Below are 15,824 nucleotides of genomic sequence, written 5' to 3'. Positions count from 1 at the left end.
AATCCATTTAGCTCTCTTTCCATCAATATCTGGCTGAGTTAGGACATCTTTTACTTAAGCTGAAGGTACATTTGCAACCAGTTTGGAATGTAGAATATAAATTCTGAATGCCTTTAAAGATTTTATGAGAGAATAAGCTTGTTTTTCAATAAGGCAATACTTTAGTTTAGCATCCCTCAGAGTTTTGCTAAAAAAGGCCATAGGGTGTTCTACACCTTCATCGTTTTTCTGCAATAGAACTGCAACAAGTGTATCATAAGAGGCAAAAGAGAAGATATAAAAATCCTTGGTTTTATCTGGGCTGATTAGAGTGGGAGCTTCCATGATAGCTTGTTTGATGGCTTCAAAAGGGCTTCTTGCAGCATCTGTACATTTTATTTCTGATCCTTTCTTCAGCATGGAAGTGATATGCTTCACTAGTTCTGCAAAGTTTGGAATAAACCTCTTGACAAAGTTGATCTCACCCAAGAAAGATTGAATGTCCCTTTTTGATCTTAGGATAGACAATGTCTGAATTGCTTGAACTCTTGTTGGATCGATCTTCACACCTTAGACAGAAACAATATGCCCCAATAGTTTGCCTTCTCCTAGAGAAAATTGTGACTTCTTTGGGTTTATAGAAATTCCAAATTGTCTGCACTTTAAAAACACCTTCTTCAAATGCTACAAATGGTCCTTGTGAGTTATGGAAAAGACTGTTATGTCATCAAGGTAAATAAGGACAAACTTGTCCTTCTCTCCCACAAAGGCTATGTCCATGGCCCTTTGAAAAGTAGCCCCAACATTCATCAATCCAAAAGGCATCTTGGAGTACATGAAAGTGCCCCAAGGAGTAGTGAAGGTGGTCTTTTCCTGATCTTCTAGATATACAGGAATCTGATTGTAACCTGAAAATCCATCTAAGAAAGACATGACTTTAGCCCCTGAAACTTTTTGCAGCAAGTGTTCCATCATAGGCAGGGGGTAGTTGTCTTTTTTAGAGCATTTGTTCAGATTCATGAAGTCAACACAAAGCCTGATTTATCCATTCTTCTTTCTTACTACCACAAGGTTAGCTATCCACTTTGAATACCTTAGGGGAACTATGATCTTGGCATCCAGCAACTTCTTGATTTCCTTTTCAATCAAAGGCAATAAGAGATGGCTGATAGGTCTTAATTTCTTCTTAAAAGGGAGGGTGTTCTTCTCTAGCAAAATCTTCTGCTGAATGACATTGGTGTCATAGGTCTTAAGATCATTGTATTCCAAAGCAAAAGTATCATAAAATTGCTTCATCAGGGTCCAATACTTAGAAATTTGGGCAGAGGACAAGTGAGTGGATAGATTTATGTACTTTGGATGGGCTAGACTCCCTACATTATGTTTATGAACAATAGACTCATTTTCTTTTTTGGCAGGCTTATAAGATACATAATTATGATCAAACAACTTCTTTAGGGGCACCAATCCTTTGGGTACATGGTTCCTAGGCAGCTGAACAATGTTGTCCTGCCAATCTCATCCTTTATCTTAGACTGGTTGCATTCTTCAATGGTTTTGTTTTCTTGGTCAATGTGCATTTCATAAAATTTATCAATGACTTGTAAAATCCTATTAATTTCATCGTCATCTTCAAAAACTTTCCAGTATTTGACATTGTCAGGCAGAGATGGTCTATATTTCACCTGAACTTCATAAGTCAATTTAGGAGGCAAAGGAGGAATAAACATGCTAGGAGACACAACAAGGGAATCAGCAAGTTGGTTCTTCATTCTCTGGATGTAAGAAATATTGAAAATTAAAGACGTCCTTGAGCTTCCATACCTCATCTCTGTATGCTTTTAGCCTTGGATGCTTTTCTTGGAAGTTTTGTTGACCTACTGAATGATAAGGTCTACATCTCCAAACACTTTCAGACCTTTGATGCCCATATCTTTAGCAACATTTAAGCCCAATATCAAGGCTTCGTACTCTATTATGTTATTTGTGACCTAAAAGGTTAATTTGAAAAATAAATGAATGCATTCCTGTGTGGGGGACATAAGGACTACACCTGCCCCTGCAGCTTCCTTAGAGCAAGCTCCATCAAAGAACATGTCCCAAATTTGTGGGCCTTCTTCCTCTGTGATCTGGCAAACTGGTTTCTTAAGCTGTGTGGAGGCCAACTGTGACTCTTCAATCTAAAGAATACAAGCTCCAAAATCAGTGTCGACAACATAAATAGGATGATTAGTGGGATTCCTTTCATCACTAATGACATAAGCCAACTGAGCTTCTCTGTATAATATCCTACTCTCACCCCCAAAATTTGGGATTGTAGCATAGGACAGATCATCTTGCAATGTTCCACCTAATCTCTTGATCCAACCTCTGGAGAGAAACATGCCAAGCTTGAGGGGTACATTTGATACCACAATATCCATCATCATGCTTTTCATGGGTGGCTGAGATAAGGTGATGGTTAGGTCTTTGATTAATCCCAAACATTTCAATTTTCTAGAGTTAAAAGAAAACATGTCATGATAAGGCTTGGTAATGTCAAGACCCAATTCATTGATGACAGCCTCGGGCATTAGATTATGGTTGACTCCAATGTCCAGAAGGTAGTTTTGAAGGATTTTGTCATGAATAGTCAGAGCGACATAGAATGATGGTGAGTTGTCATCATAGTTTTCAATCCTTGGGCTGAGAACAACAAATGGTTTCTAATCTTGCATATTTAAATAGTCAGTGGAGGCTTGGATGGCTTTAGGCTCAAGGGCCTCGAGGATGGATGCTTTGAAGGAATCATTCTTCACTAGTTGAATCAGAGGTATGGGTATTCTTAGCTTCTAGATTTCTAATTCAAAATTGAAAGGAGAAGGAGACTTGTCAGGGCCTCTTACCTTGTGCGCTGGAGCTTTGAGGATGATGGGATCAACTGTCAGTCACTTCTACTTATTATCTTGTTGTACTATAGGTAAAATAGCTTGTTGAACATGATTTTCCTTGGCATTATTCATCTTTGACCTCAGATCCTATCTATGTTGATGTTCAGTTTGCAGAATAGCTTCACCATCCAATCCTTGGTTTATTTGGTCATTGAATAATGACTTTTCACAAGCAGTTGAGGTAAAAAAGAAGGCACTGCCTTTGTCTTCCAGGTAATGGATCTCATCATGTTCTTCAAACTGCTCTTCTTCCATGACTACATTCTAGAAATGGGTCTTTACCTTTTGATCTTCATTGGAATCTTTGCTTCTTTATAGAATCTGCAACTGCTCATTAGCTCTTCTATATGGATTTAGATTTGGATTTCTAGGAGCAAAGGTATTAGGAACTCTTCCTTTCCCAGGGTGTTGCTCAACCTTTAATTTGGAGATTTTAGAGGCCAATGACTCTATCATCTTAGAAATTTTATCGATCTTGGGATCTGAATATGATGAAGATTCACCTCTCTGTCTCCTTCTATCAACATTCCCCTTGAGATTCTCTGTAGCCATGATGTTTGATTCTACTTCCAGGGCTGCATCCTACATATCAACCAAGGTAGTGCATCATCTCTCCCTCAATAGTAGATAGAAGTCAGAATCAAAGGCACTGGCATAGGTGAGTTTATCAGATGTAGTGGTGGGTTTTACTTTAGCTAGTATTTTGCTATACATACGGTTAAATCTCTTATTGAAATCAGATAAAAACTCACCATCTTCCCTCTTTAAGTTCCAAAACTTGGTGTGGTAGTAGAGTAGATCTTTCTTATCACCCCAATGCTTTAGGAATGCATCATCTAAAGCCTCAATATCTTCTATAGACCTTGGGGTTAGTTCTCCGAACCATTTTCTAGAATCTCCATCTAGTCTTTGGACAAAGACTCTCATCTGCACATAATCTTCACTAAAGTCTAGGTTATCAACATAGCTTTAGAATGATTCAAGATGTTCTTTAGCTATAACTCCTTGAGTCCCAGTGAACTTAGGATTATACTTCAAATATTCTCCAGTAGGCATGGCATTCAAAGGAGTGGGAAATACTAGAGGCCCATACCTAGTCGCTATGATTCTTTCCATTATGGTAGGTGCTTGTGGTCCTACCATAGCTGTGGCAGCTATAAGGGTATTGGAAGTCTGAATGACAGAGGGCTGAGGAGTGACTGATAGGACTAAAGGGGTATGATGGATAGGAGATGAGGTTTCCTTTGGGCTTACAAAAAAAGGAGAACACAAAGAATAAGGACCTTTATGAATATATGAGATTTTTTCTTCCCTGCTAGTATTAGATGCTATACTCTCAACATGTATTCATTCTATTACAGGATTTTCTTGAAGAGATATAGAATATTGTTTAGAGCTACCTGAACATGATGCTCCTTTCTGCAATTCCTTTCTTTCTTTGATGATTTTTTAAGGGTCAGATACTGGGTCAGCTTGTGGGTTCTAAGGATTTCTCCGAGTATGCCTCACAAACTGAGCCAGAACTATGAAGTGGAGTCGCCAAGAGGTTCGTCCTCTAGTAGAGTTGCCAGATAGATGATTACAACTGAAAAAGTGCCCAGACTTTTCTATCATCAAAGCTGGATCTATGTCGTTCCCTAGGGAAGTTGAGATTCAGTCTCCTCTCCCCAGCAACGATACCAATTATGTTATCACTCCAGGAAGCTCTCCTAGATTGTAGCTCAGAGATGCCTGGTAGCATATAAATCTTCAAAATTGTTCTCTGAACTATTGGAATGGATGATGGTTTGGATCAAGTCAGATGATTGTTTCAACTCTATTTTCACTCAAGACATGCATGAACACCCTCAGCTTTACAAGGCTTTAGAACACTAATGCTCAATAGTTTATAGATTTAATGGATAGATGGAGAATACTGACTGTATCAGTAGATGCATACATAAACACATATGAATGGCTAGCTACATAAAGCAAATGAAGCTTACAAATCTAATTTATCAACGCAGAGATAAGGTGATAGTTATCTGGCTTTAGACACAGATGAAAACATGAATAACCTATTCAAGTTCAAGCTTAGAATAGAGGAGAAAATGGGAATTGAACATGTAACAACAAAAGAAGCTTATATTGCTGGAATGAAGATGAGAAGCTTAGAGGAGCAGAGTCTCCACAGTCTCCAAAAGTTGAACCCTTCATCTTTCTAACTTTCAGCCATTTATAGGCTTTTTACAATGCTCTCGAACTCTCAAAGGCTTGAGGTGTCTTAATCTATCCCCTCTGTCTTTTTAACTGTTTGATGCCATGACTAGACACGCATGACCTCGAAGGTTTATTTTTCTAACAATATAGTAACCAAATTCTATCAAATGTGTTGCGGTGTCAGGTGGCTCGCTCGTGTCAGCGATGCTCCATGATAATTTATTGGTTTGTCTATGTTTCACTATTGCCTTTCCCCTTCCAGCCTTTTGTCTCCTGCTCTCTGTCTCCTGGTCTCTGTCTGTGATGGAATGGGTCTTCAGGCCTTTGAGATCCTTTCAAATACTAACAATGATTGTTCTATATTTTACATAGAGAAATGCTACAACAATCTGAAATCCCACTAAGCTCTATTCATTTCGGACTTCAAAAGTCCTTAAACATGGTCTATTCCTCTATCGGGTCCATCCTTATCGCTATCGCAAGTCACAAATGGCATATTCCCAGTCTTCCCTTTGTATTTTGAAATACGTTAAAAACACTAAAAATCTTGAAAAAATGGCTTTGACAGATCTGAAATATTGTATATTTTCATTTCCGAATCCCTTTGGGTCTAGGTTTTATCGCATCGACATTGTCCCTTTATATTTCGTTAAATAACTAAATATGTGAAAATACATAGAAAAATGTCATTTGACATATCTCAAACCTTATGCAATAATATGTATATAACTGTCGGGTCCGGTTAATTGCATCGCACATTGCTCATGCCCCGGGCCGATGTAAGCACTCCATGTATTTTCTGATAGCGATCCTACGATGTAAAGTGGGCCATCAATCTATGTGATTGATTGACGATCCACGTTGCATTGCTGATCACCATTGCAAGTTCCAAATGGTTTTCCCTCAATCTGCTGATTGTGACCGCCAATTGCGACCCCCCATCAAATCTGGACCATTGATCGGCCATATCTGGTAGTTGCTGTGCATTTCACCGTTTATGCCTTCGATACTCTATTTTTCACTATTGTTATGTGTTTTTGGCCTCTCGATAGTGCTTTTCCGCCATTCTAATGGCTCTCCTCCTGTGATTGTTTTGATCTTTGGCCTAATTTTACTAACTTTTGAAGACTTAGAGAGCATATTTGGATCCATTTTGGGCCACATGCCAACAAGGCTAACAACTTCAACCACTAAGTCCTCATTTGATGTATCAGTACTTGCAACCTTTTCTGCTTCAGCCTCCTTGGACACTACTTGATTTTCTGGTACCTGGTTTGATGTTTGTGTTTGATTGTCGACCGTCAAAGGCTCATCATCTGATGTGTAAGTGTCATTAGAGCTTTGTGTTTCTACCTCCATAGTCTTTGCTTGGGTCTTAATGAAAATATCTTGCAATGTAATTTTCTTCTTTTTATACCAGAGCTTCAAGAATTTCTTCTTCACATTAATATTGACAGTACCCATAGATTCCATCCAAGGATATCCCAAAACAACATCCATGTTATCCATATATGAAGTGTAAAAGTCACAATGTAACACATACTTATTCATAGAAAGCTTCAAATCTTTATCAACTTGAACATCCTCATTATCAACCTGTGTGTTTTCAATGTGTTTTGCTAGAACTTGCAATTTTTTTGCCAAATTAACATTGATAAAATTATGCTTACAACTAGGACTTATAGACACAACAATCTTCTCCTTCTGAATTAATCCATGAACCTGTAATAAGCATATACCAGTAGAAAATAACCCCACATGTTTCTCATTATCTTGTTTTCTAGCATGAGACCATCTATCTAAAAGGAATTTTTCAAATTCTTCATCGAGTAGGTTGGAACACTTCTTTTTGTTAAGTAATTCCCACCATGTGGCCACCTCATCTGTAAAATTAGCCACTACCAAAATTTTCCAATGTTTTTTTTGTAATGACTTTTTGTTTTTTATGTATTCTTCAATAGTAGGACCATTATCTTTTCCTATAAAATATAGAATTGCCATGAAGAGGGTTGGAAAAAAAATCACTTACTTGGTGAGAATTTGAAATTGTCACAATTTAGTCAATATTACTTAGAATCCCTATTATGACCTATTTTCAGAAATGGAACAACCATTTTTCATCTTCCCATGTGATAGAAATCTCAATCTAGGCACTGGAATTTTCGATTTGTGCTGCAACTGTCCCACCGTCACAAAAATTTTCTGAAAAAAAGAGCTTATTTTAAATCATTGATATCTCCCTCATCTGGACTTCGATTTGACTGATTGTTTTTTTTTAAATTGGGTATTTTTTCGCCAACAACTTAGATTTGAAATTATATTCTACATATTTTTCTCCTAAACATACAAATATGATTCACAAACTCGCCACCTGAAAAATGTCTAGAACCCAATTGATTTTTAAATCAGCAATATCTCCCTCATCCGGAATCTGATTCGGCCAATTTTTTTTTCAAATTGGGTATTTTTGTGCAAGGAAATCAGATTTGCAATTAGATTCCGAAATTTTTTCATCAAAAGTATAGATCTGATCTAAAAACTCGCTGCCCCATAAAGTTCCTACAAAAAAAAAATCTCTGCTTTCCCCAAGAAAGTGCTCTGATACCACTTATTATAGATCTGACCTGAAAATATAATATAATAGAAATATACCCAAAAAATAACAAGATATGAATATAGAAATGCTTCATTTTATTGTTCAAACCCTTAAGGTAGGGCAACACCATACATTCATTCCTTAAGGATGGAGAACACTCCACAAGCCATATGCTTGTTGTCGGGTAGATGAATCGTTCTTGCGGACAAGACCAATCTCCCTAGTATCTAATGATATCTAGCGACAAGCAAACAAAAAAAATTCTATCTTTCTCTAAGTATGCAATTTATAAATAAAGGCCAAGAAGTGTTTTAGGCCTACCTCAAGTCCAGTGCTAGTTTGTGGAAGCCACGCTCTGTTGATCCTAATGAGCTCCCTTTTAAAGAAACTTCAAACACAAAAATGAACACATATTAAATAGCACTTGCATAGCCAATATAATAAACCATACTTATCATGATGATCAAGGAATTCATGAAATAAACCATAGAAGACAACTTATTGAGAAAAATGAATCTGATTGTATTAACTTTAATCAAAGAAGAACTTTACAACCTTGGTGCCTTGATGTTGTACAAGCTCCTCCCAGGGTCCAGAAAGAATCTCCTCTACTTTGACAAGTTTCACTCTCTTCCCAAAGAATCCAAAAGGTATGTAATCTCTCCTCTCAAACTTAACTAGGAAGTATCAATTCCAACAGCATTTACCCTAGAAAATTTTCAGCTTTCAACCTGTTATCACAAAATCAGGTACTAAGGGCTGCTACTTAGCAAGATCTCATGTAACTATTTCAAACCAGGCTTTAGACTAAGGCTTAGCCTCCTTAGTCAGAGAGGGCTCTCTCACAGATTATGAATATGGATTAATGACCAGGAAAGATGGCTAACTCTTTAAACAACACATGAGAAATAAGCTGGTTGGAACAACAAAACAAGATTTCTTCCATTGGGCTCATGGAGTCAAGCACCTTTGCAGTAAACTATCAACTACTCATTCATGGAAGTCAAGGCATATAATGTCTAAAAACTCAAAACATTTCTCAAAGGAACCTCAGCTCATAAACATACACAGGAAATCTGAGCACTAGGTGAATTCAGAGTGATTGCACATCTATGGAGCTGTAAAACAGAAAGGAAGAGACACAACCATATATATTCTGAGAATTTAAACACAAGATGAATCTTGAGAAGAAAAAGTAATCTTTCTATTACTGTCAAAATTCTTTTACATCAGCCAATATAAAAACTCTGTTTTTCATAAATTTCCCACCTCCATTACATCAGAGTTTTCACTATATATAGGAAAACAAACTAAACTATTTTGAGTCTCCTCCTCCAGCATGAGGGGAGCTCGATGACCTATCATTAACTACCCTTATCTATTTTTAAACAAACTCATTAAATACATAAAGTATTGAACTGTAATTACAAAGAGTCCTAATCACACTAAAACTCTAACTTCATCTCCTCGTATGCCTGATTCCTTTCTTGATCTTTGACAGCTGTCTTTTGTTGGTTAGGCTCAAGATGATTGAGCTACAGATGTAAGGAACGCTGACTTTGGATACCTGTAAGCGCTGATGGATCATTTATCATCAGGATCAAAACACCTATTTTTAAGGTCCCTGTCTCCTACCATCCTCCGAAAATGTAGCAGCATGTTCCCAACTCTTTAATAACTCAAAGTATGGAACGCTGCTACCAAACACCATGTCTCCAGATGAGCTGTAGGTTGTATTGATGTACAGGTGTCTCTCTTCTAACATTCCCGGTCAAACTGTTTATTCTGCATTGAAAACATCACCTACAGCAGTTTCGTAGCGCGCTACGAAACTGCTGTGTGATTTAAAAAACACAGTCTTCCTCTAAACTCCTCACAAAATTGAATAGCTGCTGTTTGCTAAGCTTCACGGTTGCCATTTGAAGGATACTGCCATCATAGACAAACCCACTGGTTGCAGCTGTTGCTATTGGTCATTATGGAAAAAAAAACTACCCTGTTGGTGGCTTCCTTTAGATATGCTTGTTGATGTGTTGCTTTCAGCAGATGAGTCATCACATGAGCCACTAGAAATGTCTTGAAAAGATGTTTCTGAAGCTTTCTTACAGGATATAGTATCTGTAGGTTGGGAGGTTTTATTTTGAGAAACTTCTCCAGTTTCCAGATCTCGAAGGGAGGCAATGATTGCTTCTATGACCATCCTTTCTTCATCATTTATTGAAATTGAAACTCGAGCAAATCTATCCAAAGGACAGTCAGAAACTTGGTTGCCTGTGGGAAATGCTGCTACAATATCAATACAATTTTTGTCAAGGATGCTGTCACTGCTTTTATCGCATTTATTGGATGTACCTTCAGCATCGCTGTTTTCTTTCCTCTCCTGTCCACTTAAGTCCTCTGCGTGGATGATGCCTACAGTTTTTCTGATTTGTCTGGAAATTCAAAAGGTACCTCAGTTCTACTCATTTGCCACCTAGAGCGAAAATGATCAATGGCATCTTCGGTGGTGTCATTTTGTGTGGATCCTGGACCTCCAATAATTTCATGCAACACATTCTCATCCAGATTTCCTAATTCATCGAAGTAGTCATATAAACTTTCAGAAGCATGTTGTTCAATCAAATCATCTGGAGGATGCAAGACATTATGAAAGAAAATGCTTATTGAATCATAATAGAATGGTGGTCGTGGAGAGTTGTGGTCACCCTCAAACTTGATGATGTTTTTATCACCGGCATATGGGTTATATATGAGATCTGAATGATGAGGCTGAATAAAAAGGTCCCCTGTGCCATGTCCAAATAATGCAGCCATAAAAAACTTTGTCGCTATCTTAACAACATCAAGATCCATGATATCAAAATGCGCCTTCCTCTGGATTACCTTTCGCATATATTGAACTACAACTTTAACAGTGAACTTTGGGAGGCGAATCTTGTACACATCAACCAGCTCCATACATCAAGCTTGTTACAGCCCAGAGAAAGATTTTCGTTTCTTCTTTAAAGCCCTGCAAACTTCATCTGGAACCGGTTTATGGATATCCTTATAGAGTCCGCTCATAGTTGTTCACAATACCCATTCGCTTTAATGCCATAAGTCTACTGTATGGATTACTGTCTATTACTTCAGATTTCATATCCTTCACTTTTAGGTGTCACATAGCTACACCTTTTACAGTCGTGGAAATCTGCTCTGCATGATGTTGCAACTTGGTAAGCTGAGGAGGCAAATGTGGAACAATATCATGGGCATGAGAGACACGTATATGTTTTGATACAAATGTATTATCAAAATCAGCAAACACCGAATTTCCAATACGAGGCTGCCCAAAGGTCACAACTTGGACACCCTTTGCTCCATAGTTTACCGTAAGATCAAGTGCGCAAAAGGAAGCCATAGCTCCACCCATTTAATGCCCTGTAATCATAATGGATAGTGCATTATTCCTCTTCTGGATTTTCTCTACCGCTTCTAAAATCCTCGGACGCGATGTTGTATTATGGTAGGCAGAATAAAATCCTTGATGTACCATTGAACCAGACATGCCAGGGTAATTAAGATCAAGCTGCTTGAAAAGCAAATCTTCTACCCAGTTCCGAATGCTGTTCTCTTGTGTACCCCTAAATGCAATGACAATGGCCCCAAGGTCTTCTGCTACACCCACAAATGCCTGAAGGCAATGTTCTACATCCACTATGAGTTCTATCAGCTGGAAGTTCTTTGTCGAACCACTGCATCTCGAACAAGTCCAAGAGATAAGAGCATTCAGGTCACTCATATACACCGTAGATGTATATTCTGCAAGAATCTTGGCAACCGTGCGATTATAGATGTGTCCATGACGTTTGGGAACCAGAATCCCTGTCCTCAAATCTCTTCCTGCACAAAGTATAGGGCTGCACAGAACCAACAGAATGAAAATTTTGAGATTTTCCCACCGCCAAGAATGAATCATAGACCACCGCAACTTTTGCTTGTACAACTGTCAACCATCTCTTTGCAAGCACCCATATTATGATATGTTGCATTACCGCCAACTTGGAACATGAGTGATACAGAAGGCAGCTTATTTCCATTCCTTACACATAAGCAGGAAGAACATATTGTGACCGTCATGCAAGACCTTACACATGCTATTCCCGTAAAATTCTCGCAGAACTATGACAGCTGGGATGAGATGTGCTATGGATCAGCACGAATTTCCCATTTCGTAGCGCAGTTAGTGCAAACTCAATGTTTTCCGCTACGAAATCACCTAAACCGAGCTGCGCTGCGAAACTGATAGAAAGTATTTATGTGCCTTTGACAAACCATTGAACTGATGTGAAAAATTTAAAATTTTTTCTTGAGTGATAACACAACCTCTCTAGCAATCAGCCCAATGCCTTAATTTATAGTGCAATGGAGGGAAGTTACTAGGCCCACCTGCAAAGGGATAAAGCCCTCCTTCAAAGGGATAAGCTTCTCTCATCAAGGGGTTAGCTCCTTTAGTTATGGGATGCATGAACCACCTAGGGGCGAACCAACCACGTCAAGATTCCTTCTAGAAGCGTCCAGAATCAACCCAAAGTGAGTTTTTAAGAATAAACTTGCGCCTTTTTGACTTTCACAGGGGTCCACACCCACTCCTGTCGAGACAGAGCAGGCATGTCCGCAGGTAACATGACCAAGGGGTGCGGGACCGCATGTAATGGTAAGAGAAAGTGCGGAACCAGAGCTTTATTGATTTTCAAGGACTTTCTCTCATTTCTAAAGCTTGACATGAAGAGCTGAGGTTTGAGACTTGCAAAGGAGGATAGTATGAGTGATGATAGACCCGCACTGGCTGCAAATAGTCATGGTGACAATATTTTGTGTAACATATTGCCCCCTAAAGTGCGAAGTCTGTAGTAGATGAGGATTTCATTTATCATCTAAGAAGAGTGAAGTGCTTTATCATTTCGAGGATCATCCTGTGGAGAGCCTGGTTGGAACCTATAAAACATTCAATACAATATATATATATATATATATATATATATATATATATATATATATATGAGATCATATCATCGCTGAGGTAGGCATTCCCATACTCAGATCAAAACTGACTAGAAAACTAACTAAACTTCTCTGCTATAGGAATGATATTGTAATACATCACAAGTGTAGACACAGTATGGATGCAGCCATATGTTTATGAACAATCACCTGTATAATGAATACAAAATTCCTCGCAGCCTAGATGGTGGAAACTAGATCTAGGGTCTTGATTTCTACTTCCTGAAATAGTACGATTCTATCCATGTGAATGAATGTGTCGAAGTCGAACATGGAAGAAACCTCATGATTACTAGTCAATGATGTAAACTATTAACAAGTGTGAGAGAAACCACCATTAATTTCAATGTCTCTCAAATTACTCAGTATAATCCATGAAATGTGAATTGATGTGTTGATGTCGAACATTTCACGGAATCCTTTGATCGAAGGTCAATGATACAACCTATCGTCGAAGGAGAGAAACCTGCCATTGACGCATGCAGAACCCAAGGTACTAACAATTTCTAGATCATCTTTCTAGATAATGAGCTGAAGTTGATAGAAAGTGATCCGTCGTAGGCAAGCCCACAACACAAAATCATAGATCAAGTTTGAAGAAATATAGTTGCTAGGGATGACTCAGGGATGGTCAAGATGGATAACAAATATTTTGTAGATGAATGGTTTATTTTCACTGACCTCTTGAACACATAACGAAACAGCAGATGGTTTGGTGATAATTGACCCAAAGTTAATACCTAGAAACCGGTTGAAGACTTTCAATATGGTTTGATAAACTGTTAGGCAAAGGATTTCCTAGCCCAGGTGAATAAAAAGTGTCATGTTCAAGAGTGGTTAAATGTTCTTCTGAGACACAAAGTATGGCAAACAGGTTCATTTTTCTCTCTTTTCCCCCACCATTTCTGGCAAGTACCTCTTTATTTTTGAAAATCTTGAGGAGGATAACATTTGCTTAATTATAAGCTCATCCTTCGGATGAGTCCAACTTAGCTTAAATTTGAACCCTAAGAAGGAGTGGTCCGTTCCTGTTTGTAATTGAACAGGTCCTTTACTGTTAAATTTTAACGAGTCCAGTATAGGAGAAACTCGGCGTTTTTCAATTTTAGGGAGTCTGAAAAAACCTAAGAAAACTCCATGGTTTCCTTTTTCATAAATTTGTGTCTCCCAAGCCTGAAAAAGTATAAAATAATACTTGTGAGAACCGCTTGACCATTACGATCAAGGATTACTTTTCATAATTAGTGTCTCTGATTCGAAAAAGTAAAAAAGTGATCAAGGACACGTCGTTTTATTACCAGTATCAAACTTGAAACGACAAAAGTCTGGCAATCTTTTCATGTTTATACGGTCAGAAAAGAGTTGTAAGTGGACCGTCCTTTTAATTCCGTTTTAGTGAGTTTAAAAAGGTAAAACTCGGTAATCTTTTCATATTTTACGAGTCAAAAAAGAGCTTAAAGAGGACTCGTCCTAGAGGAATGACTGGTATAAAAGGTAGCAACTGGTTCCAACAATGGAGGAACTGCTCAAAACATGTAATGGTTAAGAGGCTGGCTAATAAAACCACTTGTAACTGCGGTCCCTCAGGAAGGGTAAACAACCAAGTGAAAGCATATGATTAGCCAAAGAGATGGGGGTGATGGAATGAAAACAACCAAGGCTCATCTAACATAATTTATCAAATAAAAAAGGCAATCACGAGATGTAAAACGGGTATGAGTTCATTTTTACACAAGCTTGAACCATAGAGAACTCTGCTTGGATTCGGTTTCATGTTTACAGAAGCTTGAAATGAAAAACTATGCTTGTTATAAGTCTGCACGCCCCCAACATAATGATGCAAAATGAGGTACATGCCCCCCAAGCTTCATTGCATTCAACCAAGTGGATGGAATGAAGCTTTACTTTCAAGATCTTGGAAAGACTCGAGGGACTTGTTTCATTTTTTTAATGAGGTTGACACAGGAAAAGAACTATCCTCATACCTAATTCATTTTTTAACGAAGTTGACTCAGTAACAGGAACTATCCTCTGACTAACTGATTCATTTTTTAACGAGGTTGACACAGGAAAAGAACTTTCCTCGAAACCCTTGTTTCATTTTTTAAACGAGCTTGACACAAGATAAGGAACTATGCTCATGACTCCTTGTTTCATTTTTTAACGAGCTTGACGCAAGACAAGGAACTATGCTCATGACTACTTTCTATAATCTACCTAACAAGGAACTATGTTCTAAAATCCTTGATTCATTTTTTAACGAGCTTGACACAAGACAAGGAACTATTCTCTAAAATCCTTGATTCATTTTTTAACAAGCTTGACACAAGACAAGGAACTATGCTCAAGACACCCTATTTCATTTTTTAACGAGGTTGACATAGGAACAAAACTATCCTTGCTGACTACTCTCTACAAACTACCTATATAACCTATCCTTGTTTCATTTTTTAACGAGCTTGACACAAGACAAGGAACTGTGCTCTAAAATCCTTTATTCATTTTTTAACGAGCTTGACACAAGACAAGGAACTATGCTCTAAAATCCTTGATTCATTTTTTAACAAGCTTGACACAAGACAAGGAACTATGCTCAAGGCACCCTATTTCATTTTTTAACGAGGTTGACATAGGAACAAAACTATCCTTGCTGACTACTCTCTACATACTACCTATATAACCTATCCTTGTTTCATTTTTTAACGAGCTTAACACAAGACAAGGAACTATACTCAAGACTCCTTGTTTCATTTTTAACGAGCTTGATACAAGACAAAGAACTATGCTCATGACACCCTATTTCATTTTTTAACAAGGTTGACATAGGAACAAAACTATCCTCGCTAACTACTCTCTACAAACTACCTATATAACCTATCCTTGTTTCATTTTTTAATGAGCTTGACACAAGACAAGGAACTATGCTCAAGAATCCTTGTTTCATTTTTTAACGAGCTTGACACAAGACAAATAACTATGCTCATGACACCCTATTTCATTTTTCAACGAGGTTGACATAGGAACAAAATTATCCTCTCTAACTACTCTCTACAAACTACCTATATAACCTATCCTTG

At 37.9% G+C, this 15,824-nt stretch overlaps 1 protein-coding gene and 1 pseudogene across 1 annotated transcript; both read right to left on the bottom strand.

Moving 5' to 3' along the window:
• Positions 1-10,116: 10,116 nt before the first annotated feature.
• On the bottom strand, positions 10,117-10,662 carry LOC149147318 (uncharacterized). The gene has a single exon (XM_089441795.1). The coding sequence runs from the start codon at positions 10,660-10,662 to the stop codon at positions 10,117-10,119; it is 546 nt and encodes a 181-aa protein (XP_089297921.1).
• A 199-nt stretch (positions 10,663-10,861) lies between these two features.
• On the bottom strand, positions 10,862-11,662 carry LOC149147317 (lipase-like; annotated as a pseudogene).
• Between the last annotated feature and the right edge of the window lie 4,162 nt (positions 11,663-15,824).

Source organism: Pinus tabuliformis, chromosome 9, assembly GCF_031772625.1.
Source record: "Pinus tabuliformis cultivar Carrire ecotype Pingquan chromosome 9, CPIR1, whole genome shotgun sequence".
Taxonomy (NCBI): domain Eukaryota; kingdom Viridiplantae; phylum Streptophyta; class Pinopsida; order Pinales; family Pinaceae; genus Pinus; species Pinus tabuliformis.
The sequence above is the reverse complement of the archived record's forward strand: the minus strand, read 5'-3'. Positions and strand labels throughout refer to the sequence as shown.